The following is a 20,544-nucleotide window of genomic DNA, read 5'->3' as shown; positions in this document are numbered from 1 at the left end:
GTAACTTGGTGTCCTGGTGATAGGACATGAAGGGCGATGGAAGAAGACCGAGTGATTGGAGGCTGGTGTCCAGTGGAGAACCACAGATTTCGGCCCTGGGTCGTGTGCTGTTTGTTCCTCGCATACATGATACAGATGAAAATGTTGTGGAATGATAAGTTTGCAGGTGATACCAAGATTAGTAGGGTAGTTAGTGAAGGTGGTCATAGATTACAAGAAGATATAGATGGCTTGATCAGATGGGCAGAGCAGTGGTAGATGGTATTTAGCCCCTGATAAGGGCGAGGTGATGCACTTTGGAAGAAGTAACAAGACAAGGGAGTATTTAATGAATGGCAGGACACTAGGAAGCTCAGATGAAGAGATGGATCTTGTAGTACTTATTAACTGCGGGCAGTACGGTAGCACAGTGGGTTAGCACTGCTGCTTCACACACCCAGGGTCCTGGGTTCAATTCCCAGCTCAGGTCACTGTGTGGAGACTGCACATTCTCCTTGTGTCTGCTTGGGTTTCCTACGATTTCCTCCCACAGTCCAAAGATGTGCGGGTTAGGTTGATTGGCTATGCTGAGAAATTGTCCCTTAGTGTCCAGGGTTAGAGGGATCAGTGTGTGTAATATGTAGGGATATGGGGGTAGGGCCTGGGTGGGATTGTGTTCGGTGCAGACTCGATGGGCCGAAGGGCCTTTTCTGTGCTATACGACAGGGCACACTCATCAAAAAGACTTCATTGCTTGTAAGGCACTCAGAGGTGTACTGAAAGGTGATAATATCAATGTAACCTATTTCTAAGTGCCAGTGATTGTGATCAGACCCCAGTACGGGCTACACGGACACCTGTACAGCTGGCAGCACAGCAGCCGTATTGGGATCCTGATCTTACTTGCGTCAAATTCATTCAGCAGTGTGCGTTCTGGTTAAAGGCAGACCCTTGGCTTGTTGTGTGAATGCTCCATCCCCAGCCCTTTCCCCTGGCAGTTTCTGTTCCAGCTGGTTTGTTAATGATCAGTGCCATTACTCTTCACTCAGAGGGCAGGGAGAGGAGGGCAGGGAGAGGAGGGCAGGGAGAGGAGGGCAGGGAGAGGAGGGCAGGGAGAGGAGGGCAGGGAGAGGAGGGCAGGGAGAGGAGGGCAGGGAGAGGAGGGCAGGGAGAGGAGGGCAGGGAGAGGAGGGCAGGGAGAGGAGGGCAGGGAGAGGAGGGCAGGGAGAGGAGGGCAGGGAGAGGAGGGCAGGGAAGACCCCCCCTCCCCCAAGTCTATCGCAGCCAGAAGAAACTGGAACCCCCACGCAGTTGTTGCTGTTTCTCTGCTTCACACATTAGACACCTAATACAGACATTTAAAATGATCCACAAACCCCAGTTTCATTCTCTTGCTGCCTGGTTTCTCTCCATTTGAGTTACGCGGGGGAGGGGAGAAATAGACAATTTCTTATCAAGAGGAAACCAGGTTCTGGTCCAGCAAGCAGTCTGCAGGATTCCTCTACATTGGCTGTTCCCTGTTTGAACTATCGCCAAGCGTGAGAGACACCAATTGATCTTCAACAAAATTATCCCTTGGATGTGGGCAAGGATGGCAATGCCACCTTCAACTGCCCATCCCTGGGGCAGCGGTGCAGCTTTGTACATGACACACCAGACAGCATTGCAGGGCAATCACCTGATAACAGCAGTGGGCCATTCAGCCTCTCAATGCTTGGCCATCAGGTCACCCATTTACGTTCTTTTCCATGCTGCTCTTGGTGACGTGGCACTGGGGAGCACGAGAGAGCTCTGAACACCTGCTGGACCTCCCTGGGATGAGAGGCTTATCTTACGAGGAAAGGCTGGACAGGATGGGCTGGTACCCACTGGGGTTTGGAAGAGATAGAGGTGGTCTCATAGAAACATGGAAAATTCTGAGGGAGAACCCACAGGTTGACACTGGGAGGCTGTACCTTTTGTAGAGGAGACTAGAATTAAGGGGGCACAGTTTGAGAGAAAGAACTTCCCCATTTAAGACAAAGAGGAGAACTGTTTCTCTCGGAGGGTTGTTAGTCTGTGGAATTCTCTCCCCCCGGATGCAGGGAAGGCTGGATCATTGAACTGATTCAAAGCAGAGTTAGACAGATTTCTGATAAGCAAGAGTTGGGGGAGTAGAGTTGAGACCACAACTAGTTCAGCCATCATCTTACAGAATGGCAGGAAGGGCTGAACGGCCTCCTCACACTCCACCTATAGCCACTTCCACTATCCATTTACTCCTGTCTCACTGCTATTGCAGATTGCGAGCTCTGATTCCACATCATCCCTGCGGACAGACACTTCCGTTATCTCACCGTTACCGAATCAAGACGGTTCTGAGGTCGGTTCAAAGAAAGTACTTTGGAAGCGTAGACACATGAAGTGTAAAAGGCAAGTTCCCCATAGTCCCCGATGACCAGAGCCTGCTCTCCCCCCCTTTGACGGAGAGTGTTGACTGGTGGCGATTTAACTCGAGGGTCTACCTCAGGCCTGGGGCGAGGTTGAGAAGTTGGGGCTTCATGACTAACCTCAGGCTTCCTACACAGCAATGGGTCAGTCAGAACGTGCACTTTTTAAAGGCCATTCCAGTGAGATTAGTGCTGACCCCCTCCTGCACTGGAGGGATTCTATAACTAAACGAATCATAGGGCAGCGAGGAATTTGAAAAGGAGGATGAGAATTTTAAAATTGGGCTATTGAGAACTGTCTGTTTTTCCACTGGATATTCCCAGGAGCTGGATTAGGAATAGTGACTGCAGGGACCAGTCTGATGGACGGGAGAGAGAGAGAGATACCAGGAAAATCCCATCAGGATAGCTGAGAAAGATAATCCCTCCACATCTGACAGCTCTGACAAAGGACAAAACATTGGCTGTATTTTCCCTCCACAGCTGCTGCCAGACCCGCTGAGATTTTCCAGCATTTTTATGTTGTTTCAGATTCCACAGGAATTTGCTTTTACCCTCCACTTCTCTCCTCTACAACACTCGAGTATACAGCCCCAATCAGCTTAAGTCTTTTTAATCCAACAATTAAAATGAATGACTCAGAGTAGAATGGAAGACAAGTTTAAGTTTAAAAAAAAAACCAGCGCAAGGAACCATGGTCACTCGAGGCATTCAGCAGAACCCGTCACCTTGCTGCAAACATCAATGAGATGGGGTGGGGGAGCAGGGAGGGGTCACCCAGGCTCACCAACAACGAGGTCACCCAGAATGGGGGGGAGATGGTGGACAGGTCAACCTGCCCTTTGCGACTTTGGCAATATTCATCGCTCTAAAAGAGTGCACGTGGAATCAGTATTCTTGGGTCCAAAGTGATGCTGAATTAAGAATTGGATGACAAGGGTAGAAGCAGTAGTACAGAGTGAAAATCGAGTTAACCAGCACCTCAAAACACTGTAAAAACACAAGGTGCTCCACTAGACAAAACCAAGTGACAAGCTTTGGCAGGATATTATATGGGAAACTACAGTTCTGGGCAGCACAGTGGTTAGCACTGCTGCCTCAGCGCCAGGGACCTGAGTTCAATTCCAGGCTTGGCTCACTGTGTGGAGTCTGCACGTTCTCCCCATATCTGCGTGGGTTTCTTCTGGGTGCTCTGGTTTCCTCCCAAAGATCTGTGGGGTCAGGTGCTAAATTGCCCCTTAGTGTCCCAGGATGTGTAGATTAGAGGGATTAGCAGGGTAAATACCTGGGGTTACGGGGATAAGGGCCTGGTGGGATTGTTGGACGGCACAGCCTTGATGGGCCAAATGGCCTCCGCCTGCACTGTCTGGATTCTCGGGTTTCTATGATCTAAGGAAGGTTAAAAGTGGAGGGAACAGTAGGGAGGAGGGGAATTCCAAGGTAGCCGATAGCACACAGCCGCTAGCTGTGGGGAACAGCCCAGGGCTCTGCATTATTGTAATAAATTTAACCCCCACAAACATCCTGATTTTCTTCAACTCTCCCGAGGCCCAGTATTCTCCTGCAGGAAGTGTGGGAGAGGGGGAGGTTCCTACCTGCTAAAGGCATCAGTAAACGTACAGGATGGGGAGAGAAGGCTAAAACACCACACGGTTCAACATCTGCGTGCCAGCTTTATCTACAGCTTGCAATACGGGTGGGGCTGGTGTACGTGAAAGTATTACTGAAAAATATTCAGCCTGAACACTAAGGCAGGGTTCACAACTAGACCTTAATCCGTGACCAAAACGTAAAGGTGGAATCAAGCTAATTAGAGTGAATTATCTCAAAATGTCCCAAATACTGGACTGAAAATCCATTCCTTTAATTACTGAATCCTCACAGTGCAGGAAGAGCCCATTAAGACTGCACTGACAATCATAAGAACATAAGAAACAGGAGCAGGAGTAGGCCATCTGGCCCTTCGAGCCTGCCCCGCCATTCAATAAGATCATGGCTGATCTGTCGTGGCTCAGTTCCACTTTCCCGCCCTCTCCCCATAACCCTTAATCCCCTCTCTTATCAAGAACCCATCAACCCGCGTCTTAAAAATATTTAGCGAGGCAGCCTCCACCACTTCAACGGGCAGGGAATTCCAGAGATTCACCACCCTTTGAGTGAAGAAGTTCCTCCTCAACTCCGTTCTAAACCGCCCCCCCTTTATCCTAAGGCTGTGCCACCCAGGTCTTATCTCCGTAACCCTATATATTTACCCCGCTAAATCCGACACTAACAAGCAATTTCGCACGGCCGATGCGCCTAACCAGCATGTCTTTCAGACTGTGGGAGGAAACTGGAGCACCCGGAGGAAACCCACTCAGACATGGGGAGAACGGACAGAGACCCAAGCCAGGAATCGAACCCGGGTCTCTGGCGCTGTGAGGCAGCGGTGCTAACCATTATGCCATTAGAAGTTGGGAGATATGGAAGGTAAGGAAACACTTTAAACAATCCCTTCCCTTTCCAGTCAGACTCTGCCATTGCCCAACTATCTAACCTCTGCCCTGACTATCTACATCAGAATAAACTGCACTTCATTCCCAAACCCTTTTCCAAATTTACATTTGATCTTCCCAATTCCTCCAGGCATTTATTTGCTGGTTTGGCAACAGGAACAATACATGACATCCTCCCACCCTATTGGACAGCATGGTGGCTGGGATGGCACAGTGGTTAGCACTGCTGCCTCACAGCGCCAGGGACCCGGGTGGCTGTGCGGAGTCTGCACATTCTCCCCGTGTCTGTGCTGGTCTCCCCCAGGTGCTCTGGTTTCCTCCCACAGTCTGAAACTCACGCTGGTTAGGTGCACTGGCCGTGCTAAATTCTCCCTCAGTGTACCCAAACAGGTGCCGGAGTGTAGCGACTAGGGGATTTTCACAGTAACTTCATTGCAGTGTTAACGTAAGCCTACTTGTGACACTAATAATTTAAAATCGTGAATCTTTGGCAAACTCTTCCTCAGACAGGGGAAGAGACCCAGACAGTCTGGCGAGCACTGTAGCAGAGTGGTTAGCACTGCTGCTTCGCAGCTCCAGGGTCCTGGGTTCGATTCCCGGCTCGGGTCACTGTCTGTGTGGAGTTTGCACATTCTCCTCGTGTCTGCATGGGTTTCTTCCGGGGGCTCCGGTTTCCTCCCACGGTCCAAAGATGCGTAGGTTAGATTGACTGGCCATGCTAAAAAAAATTGCCCCTTAGAGTTGTGAGACGTGTAGGTTAGAGGGATTAACGGGTAAATATGTAGGGTTATGGGGATATGTAGGGTTATGAGTGGGATTGTGGTTGGTGCAGACTCGATGGGCCGAATGACCTCCTTCTGCACTGTAGGGTTCTATGATTCTATTTCTATGAGACAGCAGTGGAGGCAAGGTTATTGAATATAGTTAAGGGACAGGTAGAATTTCCTAGTTGGTCCAAGAATCTGGGGGGTGGGAATGTGGAGTTGGGGATCACAGGCGGATCAGCCAGGCTGTTATTGAATGGGGGAGCAGGAGACGGATGGTCAACCCCTGTTCCTAACCTAATGTTTGCACAACCTATCCCTTCAATGCCTTAATGCCTCTGTTTGTTAACGGGATTGAGATGATCTGGCACTTTGAATCCCACCAAGCCCTCCCCACCTTTCTGATCCCATTTACATCCCAGCTCCCCTCTCACTTTTCCAATCGGAGGTAGCTGGGCCAGCCTTTCCGGGATCTGCAGGGATTTGCCTCTGCACAGTGCAGGGGAACTCAGCAGCAAGGGAGCAGAAAGCAATCTCAATCTTCAAACCGGTGACCAACACAGAGGGAGTGGAAATGGATACAATAATGGCTTTTAAAGGGGGGGGGGTCTGGACAAATACACGAATGGGATGGAGATAGAGGGATACGGTCCCCGGAAGGGTCGGGGGTTTTAGTTCAGTCGGGCAGCATGGTCGGTGCAGGTTTGGAGGTCCGAAGGGCCTGTTCCTGTGCTGGAATTTTCTTTGTTCTATATCAGGGTCTGGCGAACACCAACTGAAACAGGGCAACCAGAACAAGACAGCTCTAAAAACGCTGCGGTGGAGGGCTGTGCCCGAGAGCACGACTGGAGTATTGGCAGAACGAAGGCTGCTAGCCAAGGTAAGCACAGACTGTCCACTGTTAGCTCTGGGATGGGTTTGTCCTTCTGCTAACCCTCTCAGCCCATCTGAACATGTGTGCACGCAGCCGCAAAAATCATACAATCCTTACAGTGCAGGAGGGGCCATTCGGCCCATCGAGTCTGCACCAAATCTCTGACAGAGTGTTTTACCCAGGTCCTCTCCCCTGCCCCCTCACATTCAGCATGGCCAATCCACTTGACCAGCACACCTTTGGACACTAAGGAACAATTCAGCATGGCCAATCCACTTGACCAGCACACCTTTGGACACTAAGGAACAATTCAGCATGGCCAATCCACTTGACCAGCACATCTTTAGACTAGACGACAGGAAAACTGACCATAAGATGTAGGGATAGAAGTAGGCCATTCAGCCCATTGAGTCAGCTCCGACATTTAATGAGATCTGATGTGATAAACCCCAACCACACTTTCCTGCCTTTTCCCCAGAATCCTTGATTCCCTTACTAACAGTGGGTTAGGAGGCACAGTAAAGATTATTGTAGATGGGGTGGACAGTTTCAGCAATCGGGCCAAACTCTATCAGATGGAGCTCAGTTTGAGGGAAGTGAGAGGCGAGCCATCAGGGATCCCAGTCATTTCACACGCTGTCTTAATGCTTCCTCATTTCTCTTCATGAGGAATTGTGGAGAGTAGGGTTCACATCTCCAGGTGCACTAAAATCACTGGCACAAACTGTACTCAGAGATTCCGGGATGCTGGCTTTTTACTCAGTTCTGGGCGCTACACCCCTGCAGGAATGTATTGAGTTTGAAAATGTTAGCTGCGGAGACCTTTTTTAAATTCATTTCTGGGACATGGGCGTCACTGGCTATGATGTGGAGATGCCGGTGTTGGACTGGGGTAAACACAGTAAGAAGTCTCACCACACCAGGTTACAGCCCAACAGGTTTATTTGGCAGCACGAGCTTTCGGAGCCTCACGCTCCTTCTTCAGGTGAGTGAGTGAGTCAGCGGCTGGCCAGGGTTTACACTGCCCATCCCTACTTGGCTGAGGGCAGTTCAGAGTCGACCACATTGCTGTGGCTCTGGAGTCACATGTAGGCCAGACCAGGTAAGGACGGCAGATTTCCTTCCTTAAAGGACATCAGTGAACCAGATGGCTTTTCCCAACAATTGACAATGGTTTCACGGTCATCGGTAGATTCTTAATTCCACATATTTTTATTGAATTTAAATTCCACCATCTGCCGTGGTGGGATTCGAACCCGGGTCCCCCGGAACAGTGGCTGAATTTTTGGATCTAGTGATAATATCACTTAGCCATCACCTCCCCAAACTATTAGAATGATCCCGGGGCAAAGGATTAAATTATATAAAAGAGGTTTTATAAACTTGGCTTGCATTTCCTTGGGTTCAGATGAGTGAATTGAATCTGAATGGGTGGCACGGTAGCACAGTGGGTTAGCACTGCTGCTTCACAGCTCCAGGGACCTGGGTTCGATTCCCAGCTCGGGTCACTGTTCTGTGTAGAGTTTGCACATTCTCCCCGTGTCTGTGTGGGTTTCCTCCGGGTGCTCCGGTTTCCTCCCACAGCCCAAAGATGTGCGGGTTAGGTTGACTGGTCATACTAAAATTGACCGCAGATGCACAGGTTACAGGATTGGTGAGTAAAATATGCACGGATATGGGGGTAGGGCCTGGCTGGGATTGTGGTCAGCGCAAACTCGATGGGCCGAGTGGCCTCTTTCTGGACGGTAGGGTTTCTAATGATTGAACTTTTTACCCCATCGAAAATCTAAAATCCACTGAGGGAGCCTTTGCTGGGGAATCTACAAACATGGGGGCGTAATCAGAAGTGGGTTATTGAGCGGGCACTTCTCCCCACACGGGGAGTAACCGGAATCTCATTCTCAATGGCTGTGGGACGCTGAGTCAATTGGAAACTTCAACATGGAGGCTGACGTTTGTTGTGATGGTTATTCAGGGATATGGAGAACGATGGCCGAGGGATTGACAGATACAGGCCAACAACACGGTGAATGGAATAGGGACCAGTATCGAGGGGCTGAGCGGCCAACTCTCCGCTGTCCCAATTGTTTCTGCTCAGATTTTCTATTTGATTTTTGGGATGTGGGGGGAGGGGGAGCATCAGGGGAAGATGAGGTGCACTGGATATGACTAGCCTCGTGACAGACAGAACATCGCAGTCACTCAAACACCCACACAAAGCAAAACCCCATCAGATATACAAGCTGACCATATCTGGGACAGCGCGGTGATCAGTGCTGCTGCCTCACAGCGCCAGAGACCCGGCTTCAATCCCAGGCTCGGGTCACTGTCGGTGAGGAGTTTGCACATTCTCCCCGTATCTGCGTGGGTTTCCTTCGGGGGCTGCTCCCACACAGTCTGAAGATGTGCGGGTTAGGTGGATTGGCCAGGCTAAATTGCCCCTTAGTGTCGGGGGGACTAACAGGGTAACGACATGGGTTTAACAGGGATAGGGTCTGGGTGGGACTGTTGTCAGCGTAGGCTCGATGGGCTGAATGGCCTCCTTTTGCCACTGTAGGAGTTCTGTGATACTGTGTCCTGCTCCTTGCTGTTGCTAAAGCTTCCCCTGTTCACGATGGTCTTTGTGCTGGTTCTAAATGGTGACAGTAAGCATCAGCTTACTGAGCTGGGTAAGAACATAAGAAATAGGAGCAGGAGTAGGCCATCTGGCCCTTCGAGCCTGCCCCGCCATTCAATAAGATCATGGCTGATCTGTCGTGGCTCAGTTCCACTTTCCCGCCCTCTCCCCATAACCCTTAATCCCCTCTCTTATCAAAAGCCCATCAGAGAGGGGATTAAGGGTTATGGGGAGAGGGCGGGAATGTGGAACTGAGCCACGAGAGATCAGCCATGATCTTATTGAATGGCGGGGCAGGCTTGAAGGGCTAGATGGCCTACTCCTGCTCCTATTTCTTATGTTCTTACCCAGCTCAGTAAGCTGATGCTTACTGTCACCATTTAGAACCAGCACAAAGACCATTGTGAACAGGGGAAGCTTTAGCAACAGCAAGGAGCAGGACACAGAATCACAGAACTCCTACAGTGGCAAAAGGAGGCCATTCAGCCCATCGAGCCTACACTGACAAACTTAACTCTTAATTATAAGACCGTTACATCTTCCCAGTGCAGAAGCAACAATACACTGCTACGTGGTTCTCACCTGCTCACTCCCTGGCTTCAGAACTGAACGGGCTTTACTCCGGCGAACTACTGAGTGGCTCCTCCCTACAGTCCCTGCTCTCTTCCTCTGCGCCAATCCAACTTCCCTGGACAACTCAACACTGGCGCTCTCCTCGTGCTCAGCCCGAGACTCCAGCCTGCCTTCATCGCTGCCCTCGGCCAGAGGCCGCCTGCCCCTCGGTCTGACCTTCCGCTTCGCGGCGCCGACGTCCGGCGACGCCACCAGCCCGCGGTTCGCCACCCTCCGGTAGTTCAGCTTCCTGACCGTCCGCCCGCTGGATTTGAGGGTGCGGGTCCGGGCGGGCGCCGTGCCCGCTGCGTCGGGGGGGCTGCTCTGAGCCGACGTCCTCGTCGCCCTCCGGCCCCGCAGCTCCGGCGACAGGAGGAGGGGGGAGGGCGGCCCCGAGACGCAGAGCTGCTGGCTCCGCTGCCCCGGGAGGTGGGGGGCCGCCGGGACAGGCTGCGGCGGCGGCGGTCTACCCTGGACGGGCATCCTGGTCACCCTCCTGCTCCGAAGTCCGATGCATAACTCCTGGGCCAGCAGGAGCGACGTGGCTTCAGGTGTCGGCAGTCGCTGGCCCCTGCTCACCCCTCCACCTACAAAAGCTGAAAGCATGACCTCTTTCGGATAGGTCACCTCCGTTGGGGAGGAGTGGGGGGCAAAAGGAGGAGGGGGGGGGGGGCGCTATTTACACTGTAGATGTCTAGGCACACATTTTACACAGCAATACCTATAAAGAAAACAAAAAAAAACTGTAGAATCCCTTGAAAATGATTCCCAATTCTAAACTTACAATAAGCTCAAAACTTAAAAAGGCAGTGAATATAAGAAACAGAATCTAGATTAGGCCACTGGGCCCCCTTTCAGCCCTCCACCTTCCCCACAAGCTCCCCGTATTCCTCAAGGACACGGACGGATCGATCCCTGCCCCGAACTCGCTGAGTGACTGGACGTCCACAGGGTCGGGGAAAGACGAGGTGCACTGGACATTACCAGCCTCGCGATAGACAGAACGTTGCAGTCACTCAAACGCTCACACAAAGCAAAATCCCATCAAAAATACAGGTTGACCATATTTGCTGATGACACCAAGATTGGGGGAAAGGCAAATTGTGCGGAGGGTGTGGAGAGTCTGCAGAAGGATCTAGATAGGCTGGGCGAATGGGCCAGGAAATGGCAAATGGAATTTAATGTTGGCAAGTGCAAGGTGGTCCACTTTGGTAGGAATAATGGTAGGAAGGATCATCACTTACGTGGCGAAAAACTGCACCAGGCGACGGTGCAGAGGGACCTCGGGGTCCTTGTGCATGAGTCGCAAAAACCCAGCTTGCAGGTGGTCAGGAAGGCGAATGGGATGCTGGCCTTCATAGCGAGGGGGATTGAATATAAAAGTAGGGAGGTCTTGCTGCAGCTGTATAGGGCATTGGTGAGGCCGCAGCTGGAGGACTGTGTGCAGTTTTGGGCGCCGCACCTGCGCAAGGATATTTTGGCCCTGGAGGGAGTGCAGAGGAGGTTTACTAGGCTGATACCGGAGTTGAGGGGATTGAGCTATGAGGAGAGGCTGAATAAACTAGGCTTGTACTCGTTAAAGTTTAGAAGAATGAGGGGAGATCTCATTGAGACGTATAAGATGATGAATGGGATGGATAGGATAGAGGTGGAGAGACTCTTCCCGCTCAAAAAAGACAGTAGGACTAGGGGGCACAGCCTCAAGATAAAGGGGGGGGGGCGGTTTAGTACGGAGTTGAGGAGGAACTTCTTCACTCAAAGGGTGGTGAATCTCTGGAATTCTCTGCCCGTTGAAGTAGTGGAGGCTGCCTCGCTGAATATTTTTAAGAAGCGGGTTGATGGGTTCTTGATAAGACAGGGGATTAAGGGTTATGGGGAGAGGGCGGGAAAGTGGAACTGAGCCACAACAGATCAGCCATGATCTTATTGAATGGCGGGGCAGGCTCGAAGGGCTAGATGGCCTACTCCTGCTCCTATTTCTTATGTTCTTATGTTCTTATATTTGGGAACGGCGCGGTGGATTTTTAGCAAGAAATTTAGCAGCCCAAAGTGTCCAACCCCCCCCCCCCTTTTCCGAGTTTGCGCCCACCCCCCCTGTTCCAGAATTTATTTATTAGTGTCACAAGTAGGTTTACATCGTCACTGCAACGAAAATCCCCTAGTGGCCACACTCTGGTGCCTGTTCGGGTACATCGAGGGAGAAATCAGCAAGGCCAGTGCACCCAAGCCAGCACGTCTTTCAGAAGGTGGGAGGAAACCCGTGCAGACGTGGGGAGAACGTGCAGACTCCACACAGACAGCGACTCAGGCCGGGATTGAACCTGTGTCTCTGGCGCTGTAAGGCAGCAGGGTTGACCACTGCGCCGCCCAAGTGGGCAGAGAGCCCATAATAGCTTAACAGAGATAATTACAAATAATCACCAAATAAAGGTTTGAATTAAACATAATAAACCTAGTCTGTGACACGAGTGAGCAGCTCGCTTCTGGGCTGCAGAGACAGGAACCGATCCACTCAGGGATAAAGAGAATAAGTAACAGAACAGGTAACAACAGGAATATTCAATCATTATTTCATTTCAGTGTTTATCAGGGAGATAGAACAAGTGGCCATCCCACTGAGTAATGAGATAGGTGCATTTAAAATAACAAAAGGAGATGTGTTGAATTAGGTAAACAAACACAAATGGGATAAAGCCTCTGGTCCAGATGGACTACACCCATGGATTTTGAAAGAATCTCAGGGGAGAATTAAAAACGATATTACTACTTTTATTTAATAATGTTCAAAGTCCCAGAGGAGTGGTGCATAGTTAGTGCAATTCCTACAGTTACGAGGAATTGTAGACTAATCTTCTTAATGATGATAGTAGGAAAAATAACAGAATTCTAAATAAAGAGAGAACTAAAGAACATCGAGAAATGTAAAAAATACAATAATGAATAATCAGCATGGATTTCACAAGTGCAAATTCTGCTCAACCAAATTTAATCAATGAATTGAGGAGGTAAGAGGGCAGATAGTGGTAACACAGTCGATGTAACATATCTGGATTTCCAAAAGACTAATAAGAGAATGTGGAGTTAATGGAAGAATGGATTGCTCGTTAGGTTCAGGCGGGAAAGCAGAGATCAGGATAGTCAAAGTGGCAGAAAAATCGATGCAGGAATCTCCACTGCTCTTCACAATTTATAACAACACTTCAGACTCGGGAATCAGAAACACAACTGATAAATTGAGGATGGTCGACTGCAACAAATTACAGGGGGATCCTAACAGACCCGCAACTAACAGAGGATCCTAACAGACCCACAACTAACACAGAGGATCCTAACAGACCCACAACTAACACAGAGGATCCTAACAGACCCACAACTGACACAGAGGATCCTAACAGACCCGCAACTAACATAGAGGATCCTAACAGACCCACAACTAACAGAGGGGATCCTAACAGACCCACAACTAACACAGAGGATCCTAACAGACCCACAACTAACATAGAGGATCCTAACAGACCCGCAACTAACATAGAGGATCCTAACAGACCCACAACTAACACAGAGGATCCTAACAGACCCGCAACTAACATAGAGGATCCTAACAGACCCACAACTGACACAGAGGATCCTAACAGACCCACAACTGACACAGAGGATCCTAACAGACCCACAACTGACACAGGGGATCCTAACAGACCCACAACTGACACAGAGGATCCTAACAGACCCACAACTAACATAGAGGATCCTAACAGACCCACAACTGACACAGAGGATCCTAACAGACCCACAACTGACACAGAGGATCCTAACAGACCCACAACTAACACAGAGGATCCTAACAGACCCACAACTGACACAGAGGATCCTAACAGACCCACAACTGACACAGAGGATCCTAACAGACCCACAACTGACACAGAGGATCCTAACAGACCCACAACTAACATAGAGGATCCTAACAGACCCACAACTGACACAGAGGATCCTAACAGACCCACAACTAACACAGAGGATCCTAACAGACCCACAACTGACACAGAGGATCCTAACAGACCCACAACTGACACAGAGGATCCTAACAGACCCACAACTAACACAGAGGATCCTAACAGACCCACAACTGACACAGAGGATCCTAACAGACCCACAACTGACACAGAGGATCCTAACAGACCCACAACTGACACAGAGGATCCTAACAGACCCACAACTGACACAGGGGATCCTAACAGACCCACAACTGACACAGAGGATCCTAACAGACCCACAACTGACACAGGGGATCCTAACAGACCCACAACTAACACAGAGGATCCTAACAGACCCACAACTGACACAGAGGATCCTAACAGACCCACAACTGACACAGGGGATCCTAACAGACCCACAACTGACACAGAGGATCCTAACAGACCCACAACTGACACAGAGGATCCTAACAGACCCACAACTGACACAGAGGATCCTAACAGACCCACAACTGACACAGGGGATCCTAACAGACCCGCAACTGATGCAGAGGATCCTAACAGACCCACAACTAACACAGAGGATCCTAACAGACCCACAACTGACACAGAGGATCCTAACAGACCCACAACTAACGTACAGGATCCTAACAGAGCCGCAACTGACACAGAGGATCCTAACAGACCCGCAACTAACACAGAGGATCCTAACAGACCCACAACTGACACAGAGGATCCTAACAGACCCACAACTAACATAGAGGATCCTAACAGACCCGCAACTAACACAGAGGATCCTAACAGACCCACAACTGACACAGAGGATCCTAACAGACCCACAACTAACATAGAGGATCCTAACAGACCCGCAACTGATGCAGAGGATCCTAACAGACCCACAACTAACATAGAGGATCCTAACAGACCCGCAACTAACACAGAGGATCCTAACAGACCCGCAACTAACGTACAGGATCCTAACAGACCCGCAACTGACACAGAGGATCCTAACAGACCCGCAACTGACACAGAGGATCCTAACAGACCCACAACTAACACAGAGGATCCTAACAGACCCACAACTGACACAGGGGATCCTAACAGACCCGCAACTAACACAGAGGATCCTAACAGACCCACAACTGACACAGAGGATCCTAACAGACCCACAACTGACATAGAGGATCCTAACAGACCCGCAACTAACACAGAGGATCCTAACAGACCCACAACTGACACAGAGGATCCTAACAGACCCACAACTGACACAGAGGATCCTAACAGACCCACAACTAACACAGAGGATCCTAACAGACCCACAACTAACATAGAGGATCCTAACAGACCCACAACTAACATAGAGGATCCTAACAGACCCACAACTAACACAGAGGATCCTAACAGACCCACAACTAACATAGAGGATCCTAACAGACCCACAACTAACATAGAGGATCCTAACAGACCCACAACTAACACAGAGGATCCTAACAGACCCACAACTAACATAGAGGATCCTAACAGACCCACAACTAACACAGAGGATCCTAACAGACCCACAACTGACACAGAGGATCCTAACAGACCCACAACTAACATAGAGGATCCTAACAGACCCACAACTGACACAGAGGATCCTAACAGACCCACAACTGACACAGGGGATCCTAACAGACCCACAACTAACACAGAGGATCCTAACAGACCCACAACTAACATAGAGGATCCTAACAGACCCACAACTAACACAGAGGATCCTAACAGACCCACAACTAACATAGAGGATCCTAACAGACCCACAACTAACATAGAGGATCCTAACAGACCCACAACTAACACAGAGGATCCTAACAGACCCACAACTAACATAGAGGATCCTAACAGACCCACAACTAACAGAGGATCCTAACAGACCCACAACTAACACAGAGGATCCTAACAGACCCACAACTGACACAGAGGATCCTAACAGACCCACAACTGACACAGAGGATCCTAACAGACCCACAACTGACACAGAGGATCCTAACAGACCCACAACTGACACAGAGGATCCTAACAGACCCACAACTGACACAGAGGATCCTAACAGACCCACAACTAACACAGAGGATCCTAACAGACCCACAACTAACATAGAGGATCCTAACAGACCCACAACTAACACAGAGGATCCTAACAGACCCGCAACTAACACAGAGGATCCTAACAGACCCACAACTAACACAGAGGATCCTAACAGACCCACAACTAACATAGAGGATCCTAACAGACCCACAACTGACACAGAGGATCCTAACAGACCCACAACTAACACAGAGGATCCTAACAGACCCACAACTAACACAGAGGATCCTAACAGACCCACAACTAACACAGAGGATCCTAACAGACCCACAACTGACACAGAGGATCCTAACAGACCCACAACTGACACAGGGGATCCTAACAGAGCCGCAACTGACACAGAGGATCCTAACAGACCCGCAACTAACATAGAGGATATTAACAGACCCGCAACTAACGTACAGGATCCTAACAGACCCACAACTGACGCAGAGGATCCTAACAGACCCGCAACTAACATAGAGGATATTAACAGACCCGCAACTAACGTACAGGACCCTAACAGACACACAAAGTGGGCAAATAAACGGATAAGTATGAGGGACAATAATCGTGTTAGGAAGAGTAAAGAGAGTCACGTTACAGGGAAGGTACAAGCTTGGGTGGAACAAAGGGATCTCTGAGTACAATAATCACTGTGCCATAAGTGGGCAAGGTATTAAACAAGCAGGAAGCCAGGCAGGACAATGTGTTTCTAGATAGACAGAATTGCAAAGTAAATACGTTATACCTAACCTGTATCGAACCTTGCTTAGACTACACTTAGCCCTGGTCAACATATCAGAAAGAAGATTATAGAGGCACTGGAGAGAGTGCAGGGAATATTTACCAGGACACTAGTAGAAAATGTGTTAGGTACAGATATCAGGAAAGGTTCGACAGGCCAGTTTGCTTCTCCCTTTTGACAAGGGACTGAGGGCTGACCAAGCAGAAGTCTATCGAAACCTTTCAGGATTTTGAAGAGTGGATACAGACAGAATGCTTGTGCTTGTGGAGACCATCAACAAGAGAGTCCCCAAAAAAAATCCAATGGGGAATTCAGGAGAAATGTCTTCATCCGAAGAGTGGTGAGGAAGTGGAACTCGCTACCAGAGGAGTGGTTAGATAATAGAGTCACAGTTAAGGGGAAAACTAACAAGCACGAGAGAGATGGGAAGAAGTTAGATAAGGAAAGATGGGAGGAGGCTCGAACTGAACACAAGTGCTAGCATGGAGGAGTTGGGCTGAATGGCCTGTTCCTGTGCTCCATAACTGCAGTGAGACTTCTTCACTCTGCACACTAATCCCTCGGCAACAAAGATCAACATACTGTTTGTGTTCCTAGTTGCTTGCTGTACCTAAACTTCAGTTCTGTACAAAGAAATCTGGGTCCCTCTTTTAAAATAACTCAACATTGCCAAACCTCTCTCTTTTCATTTTTTTCCTGTCTTTGTAGCTTTCTCTCCAGAGTAGCTAACCTCAAGAGTTCCCCACCTGCTGATTTTCCATCTGTCACATCCGTGCCCACTCCTTTAACTTGCTGTTATTCCTTACAGCCTGTGTGTGTCCTCTTCATAGCTGGTATTCCCAGCTCATTGTGTAATGTCAGTAAACTAGGATGTGTTACAAATCACACCCCCCAGACCCCATGCAATCTTGTCTTAGAGTCATAGAGGTTTACAGCATGGAAACAGGCCCTTCGGCCCAACTTGTCCATGCAGCCTTTTTTTAAAAACCCCTAAGCTAGTCCCAATCGCCCGTATTTGGCCCATATCCCTCTATACCCATTGTACCCATATAACTATCTAAACGCTTTTTAAAAGACAAAATTTTACCTGCCTCTACTACTGCCTCTGGCACTTGTTCCAGACACTCAACACTGAAAAAACTGCCTCTCTGGACACTTTTGTATCTCTCACCTTAAACCTATACCCTCTAGTTTTAGACTCCCCTACCTTTGGGAAAAGATACTGACTATCTAGCTGATCTGTGCCCCTCACTATTTTTCAGACCTCGATAAGATCACCCCTCAGCCTCCAATGCTCCAGAGGAAAAAGTCCTCTCCTTATAACTCAATCCATCAAGTCTCGGTAGCAACCTAGTAAATCTTTCCTGCACTCTTTCTAGTTTAATAATATCCTTTCTATAATAGGGTGACCAGAACTACACACAGTATTCCAAGTATGGCCTTACCAATGTCTTGTACAACTTCAACAAGACATCCCAACTCCTGTATTCAATGTTCTGACCAATGAAACCAAGCATGCCGAATGCCTTCTTCACCACTCTGTCCACCTGTGACTCCACTTTCAAGGAGCTATGAACACGTACCCCTAGATCGCTTTGTTCTATAACTCTCCCCAACGCCCTACCGTTAACTGAGTAAGTCCTGCCCTGGTTCAATCTACCAAAATGCATTACCTCGCATTTGTCTAAACTCCATCTACCATTCGTCTGCCCAATTGATCAAGATCCCGTTACAATCCAAGATAACCTTTTTAATTGTCCACTATGCCACCAATCTTGAAGTCATCTGCAAACTTACTAACCATGTCCCCTATATTCTCATCCAAATCATTAATATCAATGACAAATAACAGGGGACCCAGCACTGATCCTTAAGGCACACCGCTGGTCACAAGTTTGAAAAACATTCTTCCACAACCACTCTCTGGCTTCTGTCATTAAGCCATTTTGTATCTATTTAACTACCTCACCCTGGATCCCATGAGATTTAACTTTATGCAACAATCTATCATGTTGTACCTTGTCAAAGGCCTTGCTAAAGTCCATGTAGACATCAACTGCACTGCCCTCATCTACCTTCTTGGTCACCCCTTCAAAAAACGCAATCCAATTTGAGAGACTAGATTTTCCATTCACAAAACCACGTGGACTGTCCATAATCCTCAATCCATGCTAATATATCACCCCGAATCTCACAAAGCCTCTTTATGTAATCTCTCGTGCTTCTTCACAGCGCCAGAGACCCGGGTTCGATTCCCGTCCTTGGGTCACTGCTGTGTGGAGTCTGCACATTCTTCCCATGTCTGCGTGAGTTTCCTCCGAGTGCTCTGGATCTCCCGTAGTTTGAAAGGTATGTGGGTTAGGTGGATTGGCCTTAGTGTCAGGGGAACTAGCTAGGATAAATGAGGTTATGGCAATAGGACCTGGGTGGGATTGTTGTCGGTGCAGACTCGATGGGCCAAATGGCCTTCTGCACTGTAGGGATTCTATGATATCACATCACTCACCCCGCTTTCTAATCTGCCAATTATGTCCTTACATAAAACTCTAATTATTTCAGCCACAGCGAATACCAGCCCCAATCCATCACTTGTGAATCTGTATTTAATTAAGCAATGCAGAATACTAACGTTAGATCAAAACTAACCGATTATCGGGATCCAATGTTGGACAGTGTCGAGTAACATCCACTGAACTCTTCAGTAACATTCAACACGAAGCCCACTTCAGTTAGCTAAGGGAGGAAACATGTTACAGAGTTAACAGTTGGCACTTTGTACAGAATATAATGACTTTAATGCCATGCTCTTCACTTCATTCATTCCAGTGTTGTACACAGAGCAGGTTCAGCAGCTAGACTGTGCTGACCACTGGTCTTGGTGAGTCTGATGATGGGGTCTTGGTGAGTCTGGGCAGATCAGACTCTACTCCTGCTTAAGAATAATGTGCTCACCTGGGGTTAGCCCTTCACCACACCTGGCGGAGATGTCAAGCAGACACAGAGAGAGTGGCTGTCACCACTGTGGTCAAGGGCAGACTGGCTCATCTCAGCTCCTCCACTCTGTTACCAGCAACTGCTCAACTGAGGTATACTCCACCGCCTCCCCCCTCTTCCCAAATCCACCGCGCGCCCACCTCCCCTTCCCAAACGAGCAGGCCCATCGTCGACCTGCACAGACTGTGTAAAATCAGATAGGTCACAGTGTCAGATTATTGAAAATATAAGTGTAGGTGTTTGAGGATTACATTCTCAAGGCAATACTTGGGACGATATCATATTGGGCTCTGCAATGAAGAGGAATACTCAGGAATCTGGAGTACAACCAGGAAGTGGGGAGAGCCATTCGCAAAATCTCCAGGCTGGTAACGGAAGTATGATTAGGTTTCAAATAATTTGCACACTTTTTGTTTTACAAATACTCCCCTACAAATCACAATAAGGTTAGCAAATTAACTGTTGGAGGAGGTTAGAGGCTGGCAATAACTTTACCATGGCCATGGTAACAGTGCGGGAACCAGCTGGTAAGTGCAAGCCCACCAATCCCACTATCCCGTCCTCCCTCTCTCAGGGACACCCTGCCTCCGTCACACTGCGCCAGTGCCTTCCGGATCCCAACCATTAGCTCTGTTAAAAAAAAAAAATCTTCTAATCGTGCTGCAGCTTTCCATTCCTGGAAAGATTAACTGTATTTCTGCTCCAAGTGGGGTCCGAGAGGAGGACTGATCAACCACATGGGTCACATTCCAGCTCTGGGTGTCCAGTACACACAGTGAGAAGTCTGACAACACCAGGTTAGAGTCCAGCCAGTTTATTTGATAGTAATCCCACAAGCTTTCGGAAACGGCGCCCCTTCGTCGGGTGTGCGGAAGGTTCTGATCAGAGAATTACTGTCACGTAAACTGGTTGGACTCTAACCTGTAAGGCTTCTTACTGTGTTTACCCCAGGCCA

General features: G+C 48.9%; 1 protein-coding gene across 3 annotated transcripts in view; it reads right to left on the bottom strand.

Annotated features, from left to right (window-relative positions):
• Positions 1 to 20,544, bottom strand: part of LOC145355990 (uncharacterized) — a 66,582-nt gene that overhangs the window by 24,163 nt on the left and 21,875 nt on the right. The window contains exons 3-4 of one of the 3 annotated variants that reach the window (XM_080208535.1): positions 19,242 to 19,328; positions 9,741 to 10,491 (exon numbers count right to left, since the gene is read on the bottom strand). The exons of 1 other annotated variant lie outside the window; for it this stretch is intronic. In XM_080208535.1, coding sequence (XP_080064661.1) covers positions 9,741 to 10,376 — 636 coding nt within the window. In that variant the 5' untranslated portion in view covers positions 10,377 to 10,491; positions 19,242 to 19,328. The remainder of the gene's footprint in view (positions 1 to 9,740; positions 10,492 to 19,241; positions 19,329 to 20,544) is intronic. One more of the 3 variants, XM_080208537.1, reaches the window with a different exon arrangement.

This window comes from Carcharhinus amblyrhynchos, chromosome 20 (assembly GCF_965287045.1).
Source record: "Carcharhinus amblyrhynchos chromosome 20, sCarAmb.v2.hapA, whole genome shotgun sequence".
Lineage (NCBI taxonomy): Eukaryota > Metazoa > Chordata > Chondrichthyes > Carcharhiniformes > Carcharhinidae > Carcharhinus > Carcharhinus amblyrhynchos.
Note: the sequence above shows the minus strand (reverse complement) of the source record. Positions and strands in the feature narration are given on the sequence as shown.